This window comes from Rhinopithecus bieti, unplaced genomic scaffold (genome assembly GCF_001698545.2).
Source record: "Rhinopithecus bieti isolate Rb0 unplaced genomic scaffold, ASM169854v2 scaffold_73501, whole genome shotgun sequence".
In the NCBI taxonomy this organism is placed as follows: domain Eukaryota; kingdom Metazoa; phylum Chordata; class Mammalia; order Primates; family Cercopithecidae; genus Rhinopithecus; species Rhinopithecus bieti.
Window position 1 is genome coordinate 61,036 of NW_016827557.1, and position 17,747 is coordinate 78,782.

At 50.6% G+C, this 17,747-nt stretch overlaps 1 protein-coding gene and 1 pseudogene across 2 annotated transcripts in view; both read left to right on the top strand.

Annotated features, from left to right (window-relative positions):
• RASGEF1C (RasGEF domain family member 1C) overlaps window positions 1-10,965 on the top strand; it is a 58,097-nt gene extending 47,132 nt beyond the window's left edge. For both annotated transcript variants that reach the window (XM_017863973.1, XM_017863974.1), the window contains exons 11-14: window positions 389-484; window positions 2,348-2,471; window positions 9,669-9,741; window positions 10,251-10,965. In XM_017863973.1, coding sequence (XP_017719462.1) covers window positions 389-484; window positions 2,348-2,471; window positions 9,669-9,741; window positions 10,251-10,275 — 318 coding nt within the window. In that variant the 3' untranslated portion in view covers window positions 10,276-10,965. The remainder of the gene's footprint in view (window positions 1-388; window positions 485-2,347; window positions 2,472-9,668; window positions 9,742-10,250) is intronic.
• On the top strand, window positions 10,319-11,019 carry LOC108523375 (homeobox protein engrailed-1-like; annotated as a pseudogene).
• The last annotated feature ends 6,728 nt before the right edge of the window (window positions 11,020-17,747 follow it).

Sequence of the window (17,747 nt, forward strand, 5' to 3'; positions counted from 1 at the left end):
GGCGCTCGGCAGGGTGATGGGGGCCAGGACAGGCAGCAGCACCACGGCGCTCGGCAGGGTGATGGGGGCCTGGACAGGCAGCAGCACCACGGCGCTCGGCAGGGTGATGGGGGCCAGGACAGGCAGCAGCACCACGGCGCTCGGCAGGGTGATGGGGGCCTGCTCCTTTCTTGGTGGTCCTTATTACCCTCCATGGTGCACAGGAATTCACCTCGTAACCCGTGAAGCCGCGAGGCCCTGACTAGCCCAGGAAGTCTCCCCTGCCCTCTGCACCCTGGGGTCGGGTTTGAGGTCCCTGGGGCAGCTATCTGCTGGCAAGGCTGCCCCGTCCTGGAGCCAGCTGTATAGAGCGACCAGCTGGGGCTGACCTGCCCCATCTTTCTTCCAGATTGTCATTCCGTTCTTCAGCCTGCTCATCAAAGACATCTACTTCCTGAATGAGGGCTGTGCCAACCGCCTTCCCAATGGACACGTCAACTTTGAGGTAGGACCTCTGTGGGGACCTCTACTGAGGTGGACAGGCCAGGAAAAGTTCCCAGGGCAGGACCACTGGCCCCTGCCCTAATGGGGGACTCTGGGGCAGAATGAGCCATTGACAGCCAACCTCGGCGAGATTATCAGGGTCCTCCCACCCTGACATCACTGCGGTGGGGATGCTGAGGCTCAGGGTCATGTCCCTCCAGGCTGGGCCTCATGGCCAGCACAGGTGAAGCAGAGTCCATCTGAGCCCTTGAGGGGTACCAGGCTGGTGAGAAAGGCAGCTCCATGGGCCCACAGTGACAACCAGCAAGGTGCTGTGACGGGCTGTGCCCTGGAGGTCAGGACCAGCCCAAAGGCAGAGCCCTGAGTAGCAGGAGGAAGCTATCAGGCCAAGGCCAGAGTGAACAAAACAGAAAGAATTCTGCTCCCTCTACAGACACTCACTGCTGTCAGCTCAAGTGTCTCCTCTTCCAGGAAGCCTCCCTGGACCTCCCAGGCAGAGAGAGCCCACCTGGCAGGCCTCCCAAAGCACAGCAGGCTGGGCATCCCTCCATCCATCCTCGGTTACTGCACCCGAGTCCCTGAGCTCCCGAGAAGAAAGGCCAGGCTGACCGACTCCGTATCCTGAGCTCCAAAAGGGCCCACCCGGCACATGTGTCTTGGGAGTAGCTGGGGAGCTAGGCAGACACTGAGTCAGACAGAGCATGCCAGGCAGCAGTGGGACCCCCAGTCTGCAGGAAGGAGGGGGCTCTTCTCCCACTGAGAGCCAGCCCCACCCTAGTATTGGCCTTAGCAGTGGGTAACACAGTGAGTGTGAGGCCCCACCCAGCCTCCAACTCCAAGGAGCCATAAGTCCTGGGCCAGTCACCAGTCACTGCTCTGTCTGAGCCTCAGTCTCTCCCTGTGTAAGATGGGGCTTCAACTGTAGCCCACAGAGGGGCTGGGGTAGAGATGCAGCATGGCCCTCCATGGGCTTTGAGTGTCCCCTGCAGGTAGGAACCACAGCACATGGCCAGACCCTTGGGCCTGGAGCTGCCCTCCTCACAGATGCCCCAGCAGACCGCCACATGCTGCCCACAGGCCTGGTGAGCGGGTCCGAGGCCGCCTCGCCGCTTAGGTTAGCCCAGGCTGGAGGCGATGTGGGCAAGATCGGGCTTAGGCAAGACAGTGCAGGGGCCCAGGGAACTGGGATCCTCCTCGGCAGGTGACACCAGCCCAGACCAGGCGTGGGAACCCCTGCCTTTGCCCTTCCTGAATTGATGCTCAGACCTGAGGCCAGGGACAGGTGAGACTACAAGGTGCTTGTGTGATCCCAGCTTTGGGGAGCAAGCGGAAGGGACTGGACCTGGCTTCCAGGGCAGATCGGGGGGTCCCTGCCATTCACAACTGTGCACTCCTGTTTGTTTAAAGTTGGCACCTTTTAAAAAAAATTAAATACATGTGTTTACGTTTCACTTAAATAAAATCATACTTAAATGAATTACTTAAGTCTTACTTATACTTATTTAAATATATTTGCATAATTCTGTAAATCAACAAACATGTATCACTTGCCATACATAGAGGATAACAACAAAAATAAATATGATGACATAAAACTGTGTCTACTCTTGCTCCATGCAGGCTGCAGGCCCGGGCTGCCCTCGCCCTCATTTATTGCCCCCTGCTCCTCCTCAGACCCCTAAAGTCACTGGGGGTTGAGCGAGTCTCTGCCAGGACCAGCCCCTCCCCGTCTTGTGGACCTCCAGGCTCTGGAGTTGCCTCCTTTCTGTGTCTCTGTGACTCTGGCAGAGACCAGCCCCTCCCCGTCCTGGGGACCTCCAGGCTCTGGAGTCGCCTCCATTCTGTGTCTCTGTGACTCTGGCAGAAATTCCTGGAGCTGGCCAAGCAGGTGGGCGAGTTCATCACCTGGAAACAAGTGGAGTGTCCCTTCGAGCAAGACCCCAGCATCACCCACTACCTGTCCACCGCCCCCATCTTCAGTGAGGATGGTAAGTGAGTCCTGCAGCCCTCCTGCCTGCTGGGCCACGGGACCCTGGGGTAGCCTCTCAGTCGCCATTCAGGACCCCTGCTCTGACTAGGTTAGGGAGGCACCCTACCCACCTGGGCTGGCTCCAGGAGGGAACAAGGAGGACTCCATCCCCCTGGCTGGCCCATTGCCATTCCAGGAACACAGGATGGGCCTGAAGAGGTCCAGGCTGGGACCTCAAGGACCCCCGGGGCCAGGCTTCTCCCCGGACAGTTTGGACACCTTTGGGATTCTAAATCAGAACCATCTACCAGTCTGAATCACTTTCCTCAGTAAAGTGGGGGTGATGATAAGAATCACCCTCAGCCGGGCGTGGCGGTTCACGCCTATAATCCCAGCACTTTGGGAGGCCAAGGCGGGCAGATCACAAGGTCAGGAGTTCAAGACCAGCCTGACCAACATGGTGAAACCCCCTCTCTACTAAAAATACAAAAATTAGCCGGGTGTGGTGGCGCCTGCCCATAGTCCCAGCTACTCAGGAGGCTGAGGCAGGAGAATCACTTGAACCCAGGAGGCAGAAGTTGCAGTGAGCCAAGATCGTGCCACTACTGCACTCCAGCCTGGGCGACAGAGCGAGACTTCATCTCAAAAAAAAAAAAAAAAAAAAGATTCACCCTCCCAGAGCTGACGTGGGCAGTGCCAGGCACGGCCCTGACTGTGTAGGCGTGCACGTGTGTCCTGGTATATAAACACAGGTGCGAGATGAGGCCTCTTTGCTCCAGAGTGCCATTCATTTCTGTCCTCTCCACTAAATAAGCATTTCCATGTGATCATTTGTCAGATGTAAGTTTGCTTTGCAAGTGTGCTAAGGGGGCAGGTCCCAGGGCCCTGCTTTCAGGAAGCAGAAGTGGTAGAGAAGCAAGTGGCCCCATGTGCTTGAGCTGGGGTGGCATGGCCCCGTGGCCAGCCACATCACCCTGAGAGGGCCTGCTCCGGACGCAGAAGACCTGGCTCCTCATCACCGCATGCATGGCACAGAGGGACCCTCACTTAGGCTCAGGGAGCACTTTCACGTTCTGGAAAAAAAAAAAATAGGGGAGAAGGATCTTTTAATGATTTTGCTTTTGAATACTTTCAACTTTGCCATTTTATTGTTTATATTTTGAAGCTGGGAACTTTTTGGAGGGGGTTTCACCTGTATCTGTAGCCACCTCCCCCGACTTCCACTAAGAAACTCAGCAGCTGATGAATAAACCAGTCTGAGCTGCTCCCACCCCAGTGAGCTGTGCCATGAGCAGGCCTCATCGTCTCTAAGGCTCCCCTGCAGCATCTGGAAAGGGGGGTGATGCGAGAACCTGCTCCCCACGGCTGTGGTGAGAATGCCTTGAGTTGCCCAGGCAAAGCCCATACAACTACACTCAATCCACACTAGTGTATTAGTTTCCTGTTGGTGCTGTCACAAATCACAAACTTGGTGACTCAAAGCAACACATTTATCCTTATAGACTTCTGGAGATCAGAGGGCTGAAATTAGTTTCTTTGGGCTAAAATCAAGGTGTCAGCAGGGCTGGTTTCTTCTGGACGCCCTGAGAGTAGCATCTATTTCCTGGCCTTTTTCAACTTCTCATGGCCACCTGTATTCCTTGGCTGTGGCCCCTTCCTTCATCTTCAAAGTGCATCACTCCAATCTCTGCTGCCATCATCACATCATTTTCTCTCCACTATAGTCAAATCTCCCTTTGCCATCCTCTTATAAGGACACCTGTGACTGCATTTAGGGCCCTCACATATAATCCAAGATATTCTCCCCATCTCCAGATCCTTCATTTAATCATGTCTGCAAGGTTCCTTTTTGCCTTAATATTTTAAAATATATTTATTTTTTTAAAAATAAGATCTATTTTTATACTATACCTAATTTATTTAAACCAAAAATATACGTTTCTAGTTTCTTTTTATTAAGTTATTTTTTAAATATTAAAAGCACTGAGAGAGAAATGACACTTTACCCATAGGGGAAAAACAGTTTGAATCATGTCAAATTTCTCATCAGAAACCAAGAGGTCAGAAGACAGGGGCACATTTTTCAATTATCAAAAATAAAGAACTGTCAAGCCAGAATCCTATATACAGTGAAAACATCCTTCAGGAATTAACTATAGATAAATCAAAATAGAATTCTAAAAGCTGTTCAGGTAAACCACAGGAAGACAAAAAAAATAAAACAGAGAACAAAACACAGAACAAAAAGAAAACAAAAAAATAGACAAAAAGGCAGACTTAAGTCCTAACATATTAATAATTACATTAAATATAAATGGTCTAAATGCACCAAGTAAAAGAAATTGACAAAGTCAATTTTTTAAAATGATCCAACGATAATGCTATCTACAAGAAACTCACTTCAATATAATGATAGAGACATTTTGATAAGTAAAGAGAAGAAAAGAGCTGGGTGCGGTGGCTCATGCCTGTAATCCCAGCACTTTAGGAGGCTGAGGCGGGTGGATCACGAGGTCAAGAGATCGAGACCATCCTGGCTAACATGGTGAAACCCAGTCTCTACTAAAATTACAAAAAATTAGCTGGGCGTGGTGGCAGGTGCCTGTAGTCCCAGCTACTCGGGAGGCTGAGGCAAGAGAATGGCATGAACCCGGGAGGTGGAGCTTGCAGTTAGCCGAGATCACGCCAGCGCACTCCAGCCTGGGCAATAGAGCAAGACTCCATTCCAAAAAAAAAAAAAGAAAAGATATAGCATGCTAATATTAATTAGAGGAAAGCAAGAATAGCAATATTAATTTCAGATAAACTACACCTTAGAAAAAAGAAAATTATTACCAGAAACAAAGAAGGACATTATATATTAATAATAGGGTCAGTCCTCCAAGATATAGCAATCCTAACTATGTATCCACCAAACATCAGGGCTGCAAAATTCATTAAGCAAAAGCTGATGAAACTGAAAAGAGAAATAAGTAATCTACAATTACAATTGAAGATGTCAGCACCCTTCTCTCAACAATTGATAGAACAACTAGACAGAAAATCAGCAAAGACAAAGAACTCAACAATATCATCAAACAACAGGATCTAATCAACATTCACAGAACACTCCATACAAGTGCAGTAGAACACACATTTTTAAAAATTGCCCCCAGAATATAGACCAAGATATACCATATCCTGAGCCATAAAACAAGCTGAAACAAATTTAAAGTAATTGAAATCATAACACACTGTGTTCTTCAGCCACAGCGGGATTAAATTATACATCAGTAGCTTGAGACAATAGAAAACTCTTCAAACATTTAGAAATTAAATGACACACTTGTAAATAATCCATGGGTCAAAGAGGCTCATGGGAAATTAAAAAAATAATTGAACTGACTGAAAATATAATCAAATTTGTGGGACAGCTAAAGCAGGACTGGGAGGAAATTTTATAGCACCAAATGCATATATTAGAAAAACGGGAAAGTTTCAAATCAATAATGTAAGTTCCTACATCAAGACTCCAGAAAAAGAGGAGCAAAATAAACTCAAAGCCAGCAGAAGGAAGGAAATAAGAGCAGAAATCAGTGAAACCATAAGCAGAAAAACAATAATCAAAGGGCTGGTTCTTTGAAAAGAACAAAACTGACACCATCTAGCAAAGAACCTCTTGACAAAGAAAAGGAAAAGACACAAATTACTAATACAGTAGTGCCCCCTTATCTGTAGTTACTCTCAGTCAACCATGGTCTGAACATATTACATGGAAATTCCAGAAATAAACAATTCATAAGTTTTGAATTGTGCACCATTCTGAGTAGTGTGATGAAATCACACGTAATCCCACCCTGTTCCTCCTGGGACATGAATCATCCCTTTGTCCAACATTTGTGCTGTATTTATGCTGCCTGTTAGTCACTTAGTAGCCATCTCAGTTATCAGATCAACTGTCAATGTCACTGTGCTTGTGTTCAGGTAACCCTTATTTTACTTTTTTTTTTTTTTTTTTTTTTTTTTTTTTTTTTTTTGAGACAGAGTCTTGCTCTGTCACCCAGGCTGGAGTACAGTGGCACAATCTCAGCTCACTGCAGCCTCTGCCTCCTGGTTCAAGTGATTCTCCTCCCTCAGCCACCCAAGTAGCTGGGATTACAGGCGTGAGCCACCATGCCCAGCTAATTTTTGCATTTTTAGTAGAGACGGGGTTTCACCATGTTGGCCAGGCTGGTCTCGAACTCCTGACCTCAAGTAATCTACCAACCTCAGCCTCCCAAAGTGCTGGGATTACAGGGGTGAGCCACCACACCCAGCCTATTTTACTTCTTAATGGCCCCAAAGTACCTGAGTAGTGATGCAGGCAATTCAGATATGGCAAACAGAAGCTGTAAAGTGCCTCCTTTAAATGATGAGGTGAAAGTTCTCAAATTAAGGGGAAAAAAATGTATGCTGAGATTACTAAGATCTACAGTAAGAACAAACTCATCCATGAAACTTTGAAGAAAGAAAAATAAATTCTTGCTAGTTTTGCTGTTGCATCTCAAACTGCAAAAGTACCTGATGGTGCTTAGTTAAGATGGAAAAGGGATCCAAGGCAAGTATGTATAGGATTCCGTACTATCTAGTTTCAGGCAGCCACTAGGGGACTTAGAATGTATCCCCCACAGATAACAGGGGACTACTGTACCAGGAGTAAAACAGGATATCACTAACGACTACAGACATTGAAAAGATACGAAGAGAACACGACAAACAACTCCACACACATGAATTTGACAATTTAAATGAAATGGACTAATTCCTCAAAAAACACAAATTACCACAACTTGACATAAAATAGATAATTTGAATAGCCCTATAACTATTAAATAAATTGAATTTATAATTTTAAAACTCCCAAAAATGAAGTCTGCAGGCTCAAATGGTTACACTGGAGATGTCTACCAAACGCTTAAAGAATTAACACCAGTTCTGCACAATCTGTTCCAGAAAGTGGAAGAGGGAGCCTCCTGATTCATTTTACAAAGCCAGTTATCTCAGTTAGTTTGAGCCGCCATAACGAAATACCTTAGACTGAGTAATTCATAAACAACAGACATTTTCTTACCACTGAGTTAAAAATATATATATATATTTTTTCTACAGTTTCAGAGGCCAGAAGTCCAAGATCAAGGCAGATCCTGTGTCTGGTGAGGGCTGCTCTCTGCTTCCAAGGTGGAGCCTTCTTGCTGTGTCCTCACATGGCAGAAGAGGCAAATGCAGTGTCCTCATATGGCAGATGGGCAAAAAGCGGCCAGACTAGCTCCCTCCAGCCCTTTTATAAGGGCACTAATCCCATCCGTGAGGGTGGAACCTCATGGCCTAATCGCCTCCTACAGACCCCATCTGTTAGTTAACACTGTTGCATTAGGGATTATGTTTCAACATGAATTTTTCAGGGACACAAACATCCAAACCATGGCACCAGTATTACTCTGATACTAAAACCAAAGACAGTACCAAAAAAAGAAAATATAGGCCAATATCCCTCAGGAATATAGACACAAGAATCCTTAACAAAATAAGCAAATAGAGTTCAGCAATATATAAAAATAATTATACGTCATGACTAAGTAGGTTCATTCCAAGGATGCGAAGCTGTTCAATATTTGAAATTCAATCAGTGTAATTCACTATACTAAACAGCTAAAGCAGCAAAGACACATGATCATATTAATCAATGCAGAAAAAGGATTTGACAAATTTCTACACGCATTTACAGTAAAAACTCTCAGAAACTAGTAACAGAAGGGAATTTATCAGCATGACAAGTTGCATCTACAGAAACGCTTCTGCAAACATTATTTTTAACAGTGGAAAATTTAATGCTTTCCTCCTAAGACCAGTAACAAGGAAAGGATGTTCACTCTTCCCCACTCTTAGTCATCATAGTAATGGAAGATCTAGTTAGTGCAATAAGGCAAGAACAGGAAATAACATACAAACCAGAAAGAAAAATTAACGCTGTCCCTATTTGCAGATCATGAGGGAAAAAAATCCCAAGGAATCTATAAAAACTCCTAGAACTAATAAGGGATTCAGCAAGGTTGCAAAATACAAGACACACATGCAGAAATCAACTGTGTTTCTATGTATGAGCAATGAACATGCGCACATGAAACTAAAACTATAATACCATTTATAATCACTCACACACGAAAGCGTAGGTGGAAATCTAACAAAACATGCACAGGACGTAGATGCTAAAAGTTAATGCTGATGAAAGAAATCAAGGAAGATGTAGATAAATGGAGACATAGGATGTTCACGAACAGGAAGACTGCATAGCAAAGGTATTAATTCTCCTCCCAGAATTTAAGTACAGGTTTAATGCAATTCCTACCCAAATCCCAGCAAGACTCTTTGTAAGATAGAGATGAGATTCTCCTAAAATATGTATGGGAAGGCAAAGGAACTAGAATTGCTAAAACAATCTTGAAAAGGATTCATGGGAGGAATGAGTCTGCTTGATGTTAAGGCTAATATTATAGAGCTACGGTCATTAAGACAGCACAGTGTTAGGGGAGGGATGGACACATGGTCAATGGGACAGAACAGAGAACCCAGAAAGAGACCCACACAAGTATATCAGGTGATTTTTGACCAAAAAAAAAAAACTCAATGGAGGAAAGCTAGCCCTCCAACAAACAGTGCTGGAGTGTCGAGGCATCCACAGACCACAGACCAACACATGAACCCCAGCCCAAGCCTCACACCTTATACAAATAATTAGCTCAGCATGGATCACAGACTAAAATGTAAAATGTAAACCTATACAACTTTTAGCAGGGAAAAGCAAGAGATAATCCTCAGAATATAGGGCTAGATAAAGAGTTTCTTATTCCAAATATGCCACTATTATATGACCCAGCCATTGCATTCTTGGGCAGTTAGTTATTCTGGAGAAATGAAGACTCATGTATTTATACATCATTTGAAGTGAGTTTCACACAGAAGCAAAAGCCCTGACGCAAATATCATAGAGCTATGGTCATTAAGACAGCACAGTATTAGGGGAGGGATGGACGCATGCAACAATGGGACAGGATAGAGAACCCAGAAAGAGACCCACACAAATATACCAGGTGTAGAACAGGTTATTATCATCTGGGTGTAGAACAGGTTATTATCATCTGGGTGTAGAACAGGTTACCATCAACCATAGTTGTGAAATTTCACTTCATTTTCTGTCTAGGTCTTTATTTGGCTTCTTATGAAAGTGAGAGCCCAGAGAACCAAACAGAAAAAGAGAGATGGAAATCTCTAAGGTGAGTCTTTGTGCCGAGATGGGGCCTGGGGGCTGCTTGAGACCAGGACAGGGCCGAGGGGCTTCAGAGATTCCCGGGTCATCAGCCTCCTGGGAGCCTGAGCAGCCCACAGTGGGCGGGGGGGTGGGATCAAGCCATGGTCGTAGGATGAGGAGAGGAGGCTGAGCCTGTGGCCCCCCCCTCCACAGCTGGTGGCTGCCTCTGTGGGCAGTCAAGACGCATGTCCCAGGGACAGGGACTCCCAGTCTATATTTTTATGCCAGACAGTGGGACACACGCCCCACTTCCTTCTTGCTCAACGTGTTAACACGTCCGAGTGGCAGTCTGAAATGATCCGGAGCAGTGGACTTCGAGGACTGGCCACAGGGGTTTGCAGAACACGCCTTGGGGGCAGGAGGCCGGCTCTCCTCCGTGCACTGAGAAGATGCGCTGTGCTGTGCTGGAGAGCAGTCTAACCGGGGTGAGGAGCTCCAGGCTCTCACCGCTGCCCGACATGCTTAAATCTGCAGATCTTCTATTTTGGGGAAGACATGAAAGCGCTGAGCTGAGGGAGGAGGAAGAGATGGAGCCCGCAGAAGCCGTCCACAGCCCTGCCTCGGATGGCCCAGCGGGCAGAGGCGGGGGAGCGCCTCACTACTTTGCAAATGCCGACCCCGGGGCCTGCTGCCCCTCACAGTGGCCATACGGGCACAGGAGACCTTTTGTGGGACTTCAGCCCTGGCAGGACCCAGGGCCTCCAGACGTGTGGGTGGCACATGCCTTGGGGACATCCTGCCTTCAGGACCGTGGGGCCTGGTCAGTCTGTCCATCCTCGGCAAGGACACAACACTGCCCCATAGGGTGGGGCCACTGCAAGCTCGAGACCTTGCTTGGTGACATGTGCCACTTTGGCCACCACCCAGTCTGTCACCAGGTGGCTTGGGAACTTCTGGAACCACAGCAAGCACCGCGGTGCGAAGTGAGATGCCCGCACCAGCCCCGAGCCCGCCGGCGGCCACTGCCATTCCGCCCATGGTCCCTTACCCTGCCCTGCCAACGAGCTCGTCTCTGCAGCCCTAGGTACCCGCTTCCTGGATGCTGCTGGCCCCAGGAGACAGCTTTCTGGGAACGGCTGTGGAACGGGTCAGCAGGACAAACTGGACACCCGGAGTCACAGTGTGTACACGGCAGTCCCGCCACCCGGCCCCTTGTAAACTCTAGTCGCTGTAAACACACCCGTACACCCTGCCTATCCGTGTCCACCCCAAGTCTCTGACCCGCCGGCCTGAGATGACCTTTGGCCAGGATGCCTGGCAGGTTTTCAACTCAGCCCGGGCAATGTTGCAGCCACAGTTCCAGGCACGGGACCGGGAAACCGTTTCCCATCCAGGGATCCGCGTCGTGCTCACAGAGCCTGGTGCACGGTGGATGCTCAGCTAACCTTTGGTGAGGGATACCCAGAGCCTTGCCTGTGCCTGGTGCCCCTTGTCCAGAGCAGGGCATGAGGAAGCCAGTAAAACCCCCTAGGCCCACCAGCAGGCCCCTCCCACAGCCCCACCCAGTCTGTTTCCAGCCCCTCACAAACGGAGCCAGCAAGCAGTGGGCTGGGGAGCAGCTGAGACCCCACCTGACACGTGACAAGGTCATTTAGTCAGGAAGTCAGGGAGTGCAATTTGCACCCCCTTTCCTGGTCAGGGCCTGCTGGGGGGCAGATGGGTTGGGGAGGGAGCGCTGGGGTGCGCTGACTGACCCACCCTGGCCCACTCTAGGCCATGTCAGGCCCCTCAGCGGTGGGGTCCCACTCAGGATCAGACTTGGTGCCCTAGACTTGGTTCCAAGCTGGGGAACAGGCAGAGACAGGGCCACGAGCAGCCCCGATGCCTCAGCCAACTCAGGGACTCTGCCTGGTGAGCCAGGACCGCAGCAAGGCCCAGGAGGGCCCAGCAGAGGCCCAGGGCCTGCACATCAGGGCCAAGCAGAATCTGCCCTGCACCTCCCCAGCCCACCCCTTCCATCTGAGACCCCAGGGAGGGCAAGTAATGTGGAGAGGTGGGGGCAGGGCTCCCACAGGGTCTGGGCAGAGCCCTGGGGGCCAAACCCCAGGAGTTTGGGGGGGGTTCCAGGAGCTGGTTAGAGCCACCTTCTCACCCTCATCCCTACCTGACACCCTCAGTCCCTGGCACCCCTTGGGCAACATGGGAAAAGCCCACTCCAGAGGTCAGCGGGGGCCGTCCCTGCCTCCTGGCTGCACCAGTATGCTGTTCCCCACCTTGTCGATCTAGTCAGAGCTGCAGCCTCAGGTGCAGGGCCCATCTCCCAGAAGCCATTCCTGACAGCAGCCCCCCAGTGGCCCAGCGCAGGATGGGTATCAGGATGGCCAGGTGAAGCTGGGTGCCCCAAGGCTCACCCCAGCAGGGGAGGCTCTGGCGCAGGAGGGAAGGAGGCAGCCCACAGCCAGCCCCGTGGAGAAGGCAGGGCTGGGGGCTCAGGCTGAGGACATTTGTGCCTCAGGATCCTCCAAGGGGCCTTCAACCTGGCTCTGCACCCCTCTGAGCAGCTGCTGGGTGCCAGGCCCTGGTACGGCCAGAGGGCATGAGCTCCCTCAGAGGACCCGCCCAGACCCGGTGTTCCTTCTCCAGGTGCAGCCTCGGAGCCCAGGGAGGCCTTGCCCACAGCCACACAGTCTGCTCCTTGGCTTGTGGCCCTTCTCTGCAGAGGCGTCTTTGTTCTCCTGTAGTTCTGGCTCCAGTGTCATGGTCTGCCAGATGGGACGGCCCCCAGGGGCTCCACAGGGCAGGGCCTGTGCCTGTGGGGCAAGTGTCAGCAGCGCAGGTGGTGCCCAGGACTAATGCCTGTGAGCACAGCGTGGCACCAGGTGATGTGAACCCGTAACACCACTCAGTCAAATGCAGGCACGAGGCAGGCCCTGGCCATGGGCTCTCCTTCACCACCTAGGCTTCTCCAGGGAGGAAGCCGGGGTGGGATGGAGCCTGCAGACCGGAAGATTCTTCCCTGACTGGGGCTTGCCTCAGAGGCCCTGGGCCTGGCTGGGGTTCCAAATTGATTCATTCTCACATGGGGGACCCGTGGGTTCTCTGAAACCCCTGCCCCCCATCACTGCGTCACTGGGGACTGCCCTCCACCCCAGGCAGTTCCTTGGGAAATGGTGTCTTGGTTCTGGCTGCTGGAACAGAATACCAGAGGCTGGGTAATTTATACACAACGGGAATGCATTGCTTACAACTCTGGGGGTTGAGAAGTCCAAGATCAAGGCACCAGCAGATTCAGTGTCTGGCCCCTCACAGGTGGTGCCATCTGCGTGCCCTCACACGGAAGGGGTGTGCAGCTGCCTCCAGCCCCTTTTATGAGGGCACTAAGCCCATTCACAAGGCCAGCGCCCCCATGACTTAACCACTCCCCAAAAGACCCCACCTCTTAATACCCTCACACTGGGGGTTCCGTTTCAACATGGGAATTGGGGAGGTTACCAACATTAGACCACATCAGGCATCTCCATCGTGGCCAGCACCTCAGCCTGGGAACCCAGCCGCATCCAGCCCTCTGCAAAACCCATGCAGCCCCCCAGAGCAGAACCCCAGATAATCTCAAAGGTGTGAGTAGGGCTGTCCCAGGGACTGTCATGGTCCCCTTCCCTAACAACTCAGGGACAGATAAATGCTGACATGGCCCCTCATCCTTCAGATCCCTCAGGCAGGCATCAGACCTCAGGCCTCTGCGTCTCCCAACCCTGCAGGGTTCCTGAGTGGTTCTCCAGGAGGGGCAACCCCCTCAGCCCTTGGAAGTACCCTGTGCACCCACAGCACCCTCCAAGCAATGCCCTCCCCAGTTTCCAGCTCCCGATCACTGACTCACCCACCCATGGGTCAAGGAGGTGAGCAGCTGGGATCTCAGTCAAGAGCGCCAGTTGGGATATGTCTCAGCTGAAGGCTCATACTTCATACCTGGAAACTCAAATGCTTCCCCATGACACCGAGCCTCAGGCCAGCGCTTCACCTGCAACCTAACAAACCCCCAGGTAGGTCCTGTCATCATGCCCCTTGGCAAGTGGGGAACAGAGGCTCAGAAAGGCTAAGCAACTGCTCGTGGACAGCAGCATGGAGAGGCGGGGGCTTGCAGGGTCTATCGCCTCCATAGCTCTGCTTCTAACCATGGTGTGGAGCAGAGGGGCTTCTGCTGCCACCTGGGCTTCCCACAGTCACACTCACGGTGACATGCGTCTTTCCTCTGCTCCTGCCTGCTCCTCTTTTGCAGGTCCCTAAGCCCCCTGGTGTCCCCTGATGTTTCAGGAGGACCCTGCACTGTCCCATTCATGCTCAAGACAAAATATGCCACGGCCCAGCTCCCCCCCTGCACCCACCCTGGCCCTCCGCGGGCACTGCTGGGTGAAGCCATGCCTCATACCCAGCCATACAGAAAAGCAGGCCTCACTCCCTATCATGCCACCCTCCATCCCCAGGCACCCAGGCTGCGTGGCTCATGGCCTGCTGCACAGAGTCTTCAGTGAAAAGGGCCCCATTTTCACTCCCCAGGACTCAGGTTGGGGTCCTGGGGCCCCAGGCCAGGAGATGGATCCAGTAGGGAAATGTCAAAAGGCATGATGAGGGGCCCCTCAACCACAGCGGGGCCCTGGCCTGTGGCTGAGTGGGGTGCCTGACACCGTCTTCTTCAGCATCCCACCCTGCGCCTCCAGGTAGGACCGGAGAGATGGAAGGTTAAGTGGAATGAAGGGATCTAAGGCATGAGCTGTCCCCATTACAGCCCAACAGACCTTTACCCAGTGGGCAAGCTGAGAGCAGTTCAGCAAAGGAGGAGACAGAAATCCCACGTGTCAGGGCAGAGAGCAACGGCAGGAAAGAGCGGCAGAGGCCAGCAGTAAAGATCCCCACAGGACAGACCAAGGAGCCTGAAGTTTACCCCAAAGGCTCTAGGGGAGCCAGTGAAGAGTTTCGGGGGTGGCAGTAACATGGTCAGTTTTAGAAAGATCTCTGATCGCTTTTGACCCAACACTTCCACTTTTACAACCTAAGCTAAGCAAAAAAAATCTGAGATCAGCACATTATTTGCATAACAGAGACGTCACAAATGGCCTCCACAGTCCTGCTCCTGTGCCAGCACGTGGATTTGCTCCTCAGCCCAGCCCAGCCCCTGGAAAGCCCAGCCGAAGGCCCCTAACCAGCAGGAGCCTGAGCCCTTTTTTGCAGCCTCGGTGGGAGATGGATGTGCGCTCCTGGCCTTACACGGGATGGGCTGACACCAAAGGACTGGTGGGACAATAAGACTAGTGCCTCAACCGGGCACGGTGACCCACACCTGGAATCCCAGCACTTTGGGGGTGGATCACTTGAGGTCAGGAGTTCAAGACCAGCCTGGCCAACATAGTGAAAACATGGCGAAAACCCGTCTCTACTACAAAACACAAAAAATTAGCTGGGTGTGGTGGTGCATGCCTGTAATCACAGCTTATCAGAAGGCGGAGGTGGGAGAATCACTGGAACCCAGGAGGTGGAGATTGTAGTAAGCCAAGATTGTGCCACTGCACTCCAGCCTGGAGACAGAGCAAGACTCCATTTAAAAAAAAAAAAAAGGCAGGAAGGAAGACTAGTGCCTCATAAGGGGCAGACAGCTTCTCAATGAATTACTCGCTCCTATTGGTTTTGTGGACAGTTGCACCCCACTATTTAAATAATGATTTACCCTTCTGGATTAAAATATAAACAAAGGCCAGGCATGGTAGCTCACGCCTGTAATCCCAGCACTTTGGGAGGCTGAGGCGGGTGAATCACTTGAGCCCAGATGTTCGAGACCAACCTGGGCAACATAGTGAGACCCCCATCTCTACAAAAAATTCAAAAATTAGCCAGGCGTGGTGGTAGTGGTACATACCTGTGCTGCCAGCCACTCAGGAAGCTGAGGTAGAGGATCGCTTGAGCCCAGGAGGTCGAGGCTATGATTGCATCACTGCATTCCAGCCTGTGGAGCAGAGTAAGACCCTGGGAAGGAGGGAAGGAAGGAAGGAAGGAAGGAAGGAAGGAAGGAAGGAAAACATAAATGAAACACAGCAATTTAGAGCCCAGTTTGGTTTAAATCAAGAGCCGCTAGCACTCACGTAGACAACCTCTGCATCTAGAACATGTCTTTACAGTCGATCGTTTGATCTGACACATCGAGACCCTTCACAGGGAACCTGCCAGGAGGCTACTGAAGACCTGGATAAAGGGTCTATGCGGCAACACTCAGAGAGAAGGTAACTGAGCCCTGCAAATTCAAATGTTTAGAGGTTGAAGAAATAAGGAAAATCCATCAAGGGCATTGAGAAAAGAGTTTCTGGAAGTTAAGAAGGAAACCACGGAAGAGGCAGAAGCTGTTACAGAAAGACGCAAGAAGCAGCAGCCACCCAGCTGCGTCAAATGCTGCTGAGAAAGTCCAGTAAGAACCAGGAGCTGGCCCGTGGGTTGGGCAATGTGGACATCAATAGTGACCTCAAAAGGAATTTCAGTGAAATGTTGGGGATGAAAGTCGGCCTGAAGATGATTCCAAAGCAGATGGAAAGACCTACTATCCAGTGGGAAAATGGGTAAGAAACGGTTCACAGAAGAGGAAATGTACATAGCTCGAAGATGTACGAAGATGCTCACGGTGGCCGGGCGCTGTGGCTCACGCCTGTAATCCCAGCACTGTGGGAGGCCGAGGCGGGCGGATCACGAGGTCAGGAGATCGAGACCATCCTGGCTAAGACAGTGAAACCCCGTCTCTACTAAAAATACAAAAAAAAATCCGGGCGTTGTGGCGGGTGCCTGTAGTCCCAGCTACTCGGGAGGCTGAGGCAGGAGAATGGCGGGAACCCGGGAGGTGGGGCTTGGAGTGAGCCGAGATCACGCCACTGCACTCCAGCCTAGGCGGCAGAACGAGACTCCGTCTCAAAAAAACGAAACAAAACAAACAAAAAAAAGATGCTCATGGTGATAGAAACGTTCAAATTCTCTGAAAGAACACCACATTGATATGCCATTTTTACCTCTTAGATTGACAGAAAAATAGTAAGTTCTGAAGCAAAGCCGGGGAAACAAGCACTTGTGATTGCTGTTTGGAGTGTAAATCGAGGGTCTCCCATGGGGTGGATTTGGTGGTTGCCGCCGGGCGCGGTGGCTCACGCCTGTAATCCCAGCACTTTGGGAGGCCAAGGTGGGCGGATCACCTGAGGTTTGGAGTTCGAGACCAGCCTGGCCAACATGGTGAAACCCCATTTCTACTAAAAATACAAAACATTAGTCAGGCGTGGTGGCAGGAGCCTGTAATCCCAGCTATTCGGGAGGATAATCACTTGAACCCTGGGGGCAGAGGTTACAGTGAGCCGAGATCATGCCATTGCACTCCAGCCTGGGCAACAAGAGCTAAACTCCGTCTCAAAAAAAAAAAAAAAAAAAAAAAAAAAAAAAAAAAAAAAAAAAAAAAAACACCAAAATTACAAACATGTGGATGCTGTGACATGGGAATGTCTCTTCTACAAAGTGATCTTCCCTTTACCCTTACACACCTTCAAATGAAGTCTGCATACAGCTGTTCGTTGCAGCAGTGTTTGACAGCAAAAGATTGGAAACAACCCATGTCCATAAATAGGAAGCTGGGAAAATACATCCCTGTGTGCCTCCCCATTGAATACTCCACAGCTGTAATAAGGATGCTTCATGTACTGACCTGGAAAGGCACCCTCACCCCACAATGGACATACCAGCCCACCAGCGTGGTTCAGTGGTCCCACAAATCCTTGCCAACACCTAGTGTCAGTGTCAGGATTATGTTCCTGCAGCGAGATGTATGCCACCAAAATGAGGAAATAAACCAAGAAAGATGACGTGGGTCAGCAGTCACAAGACCCAACGCAGGGAGAGAACAGGAAGTCTTGGGAGACAGCCTCTGTTCAGCACCAGCAGATGAGAGCCAGTGGGAGGACAGGGCTCCAGAAGAAGCCCAAACAGAGAGAGAGCTGGCAGGCATGACTGTCCTGA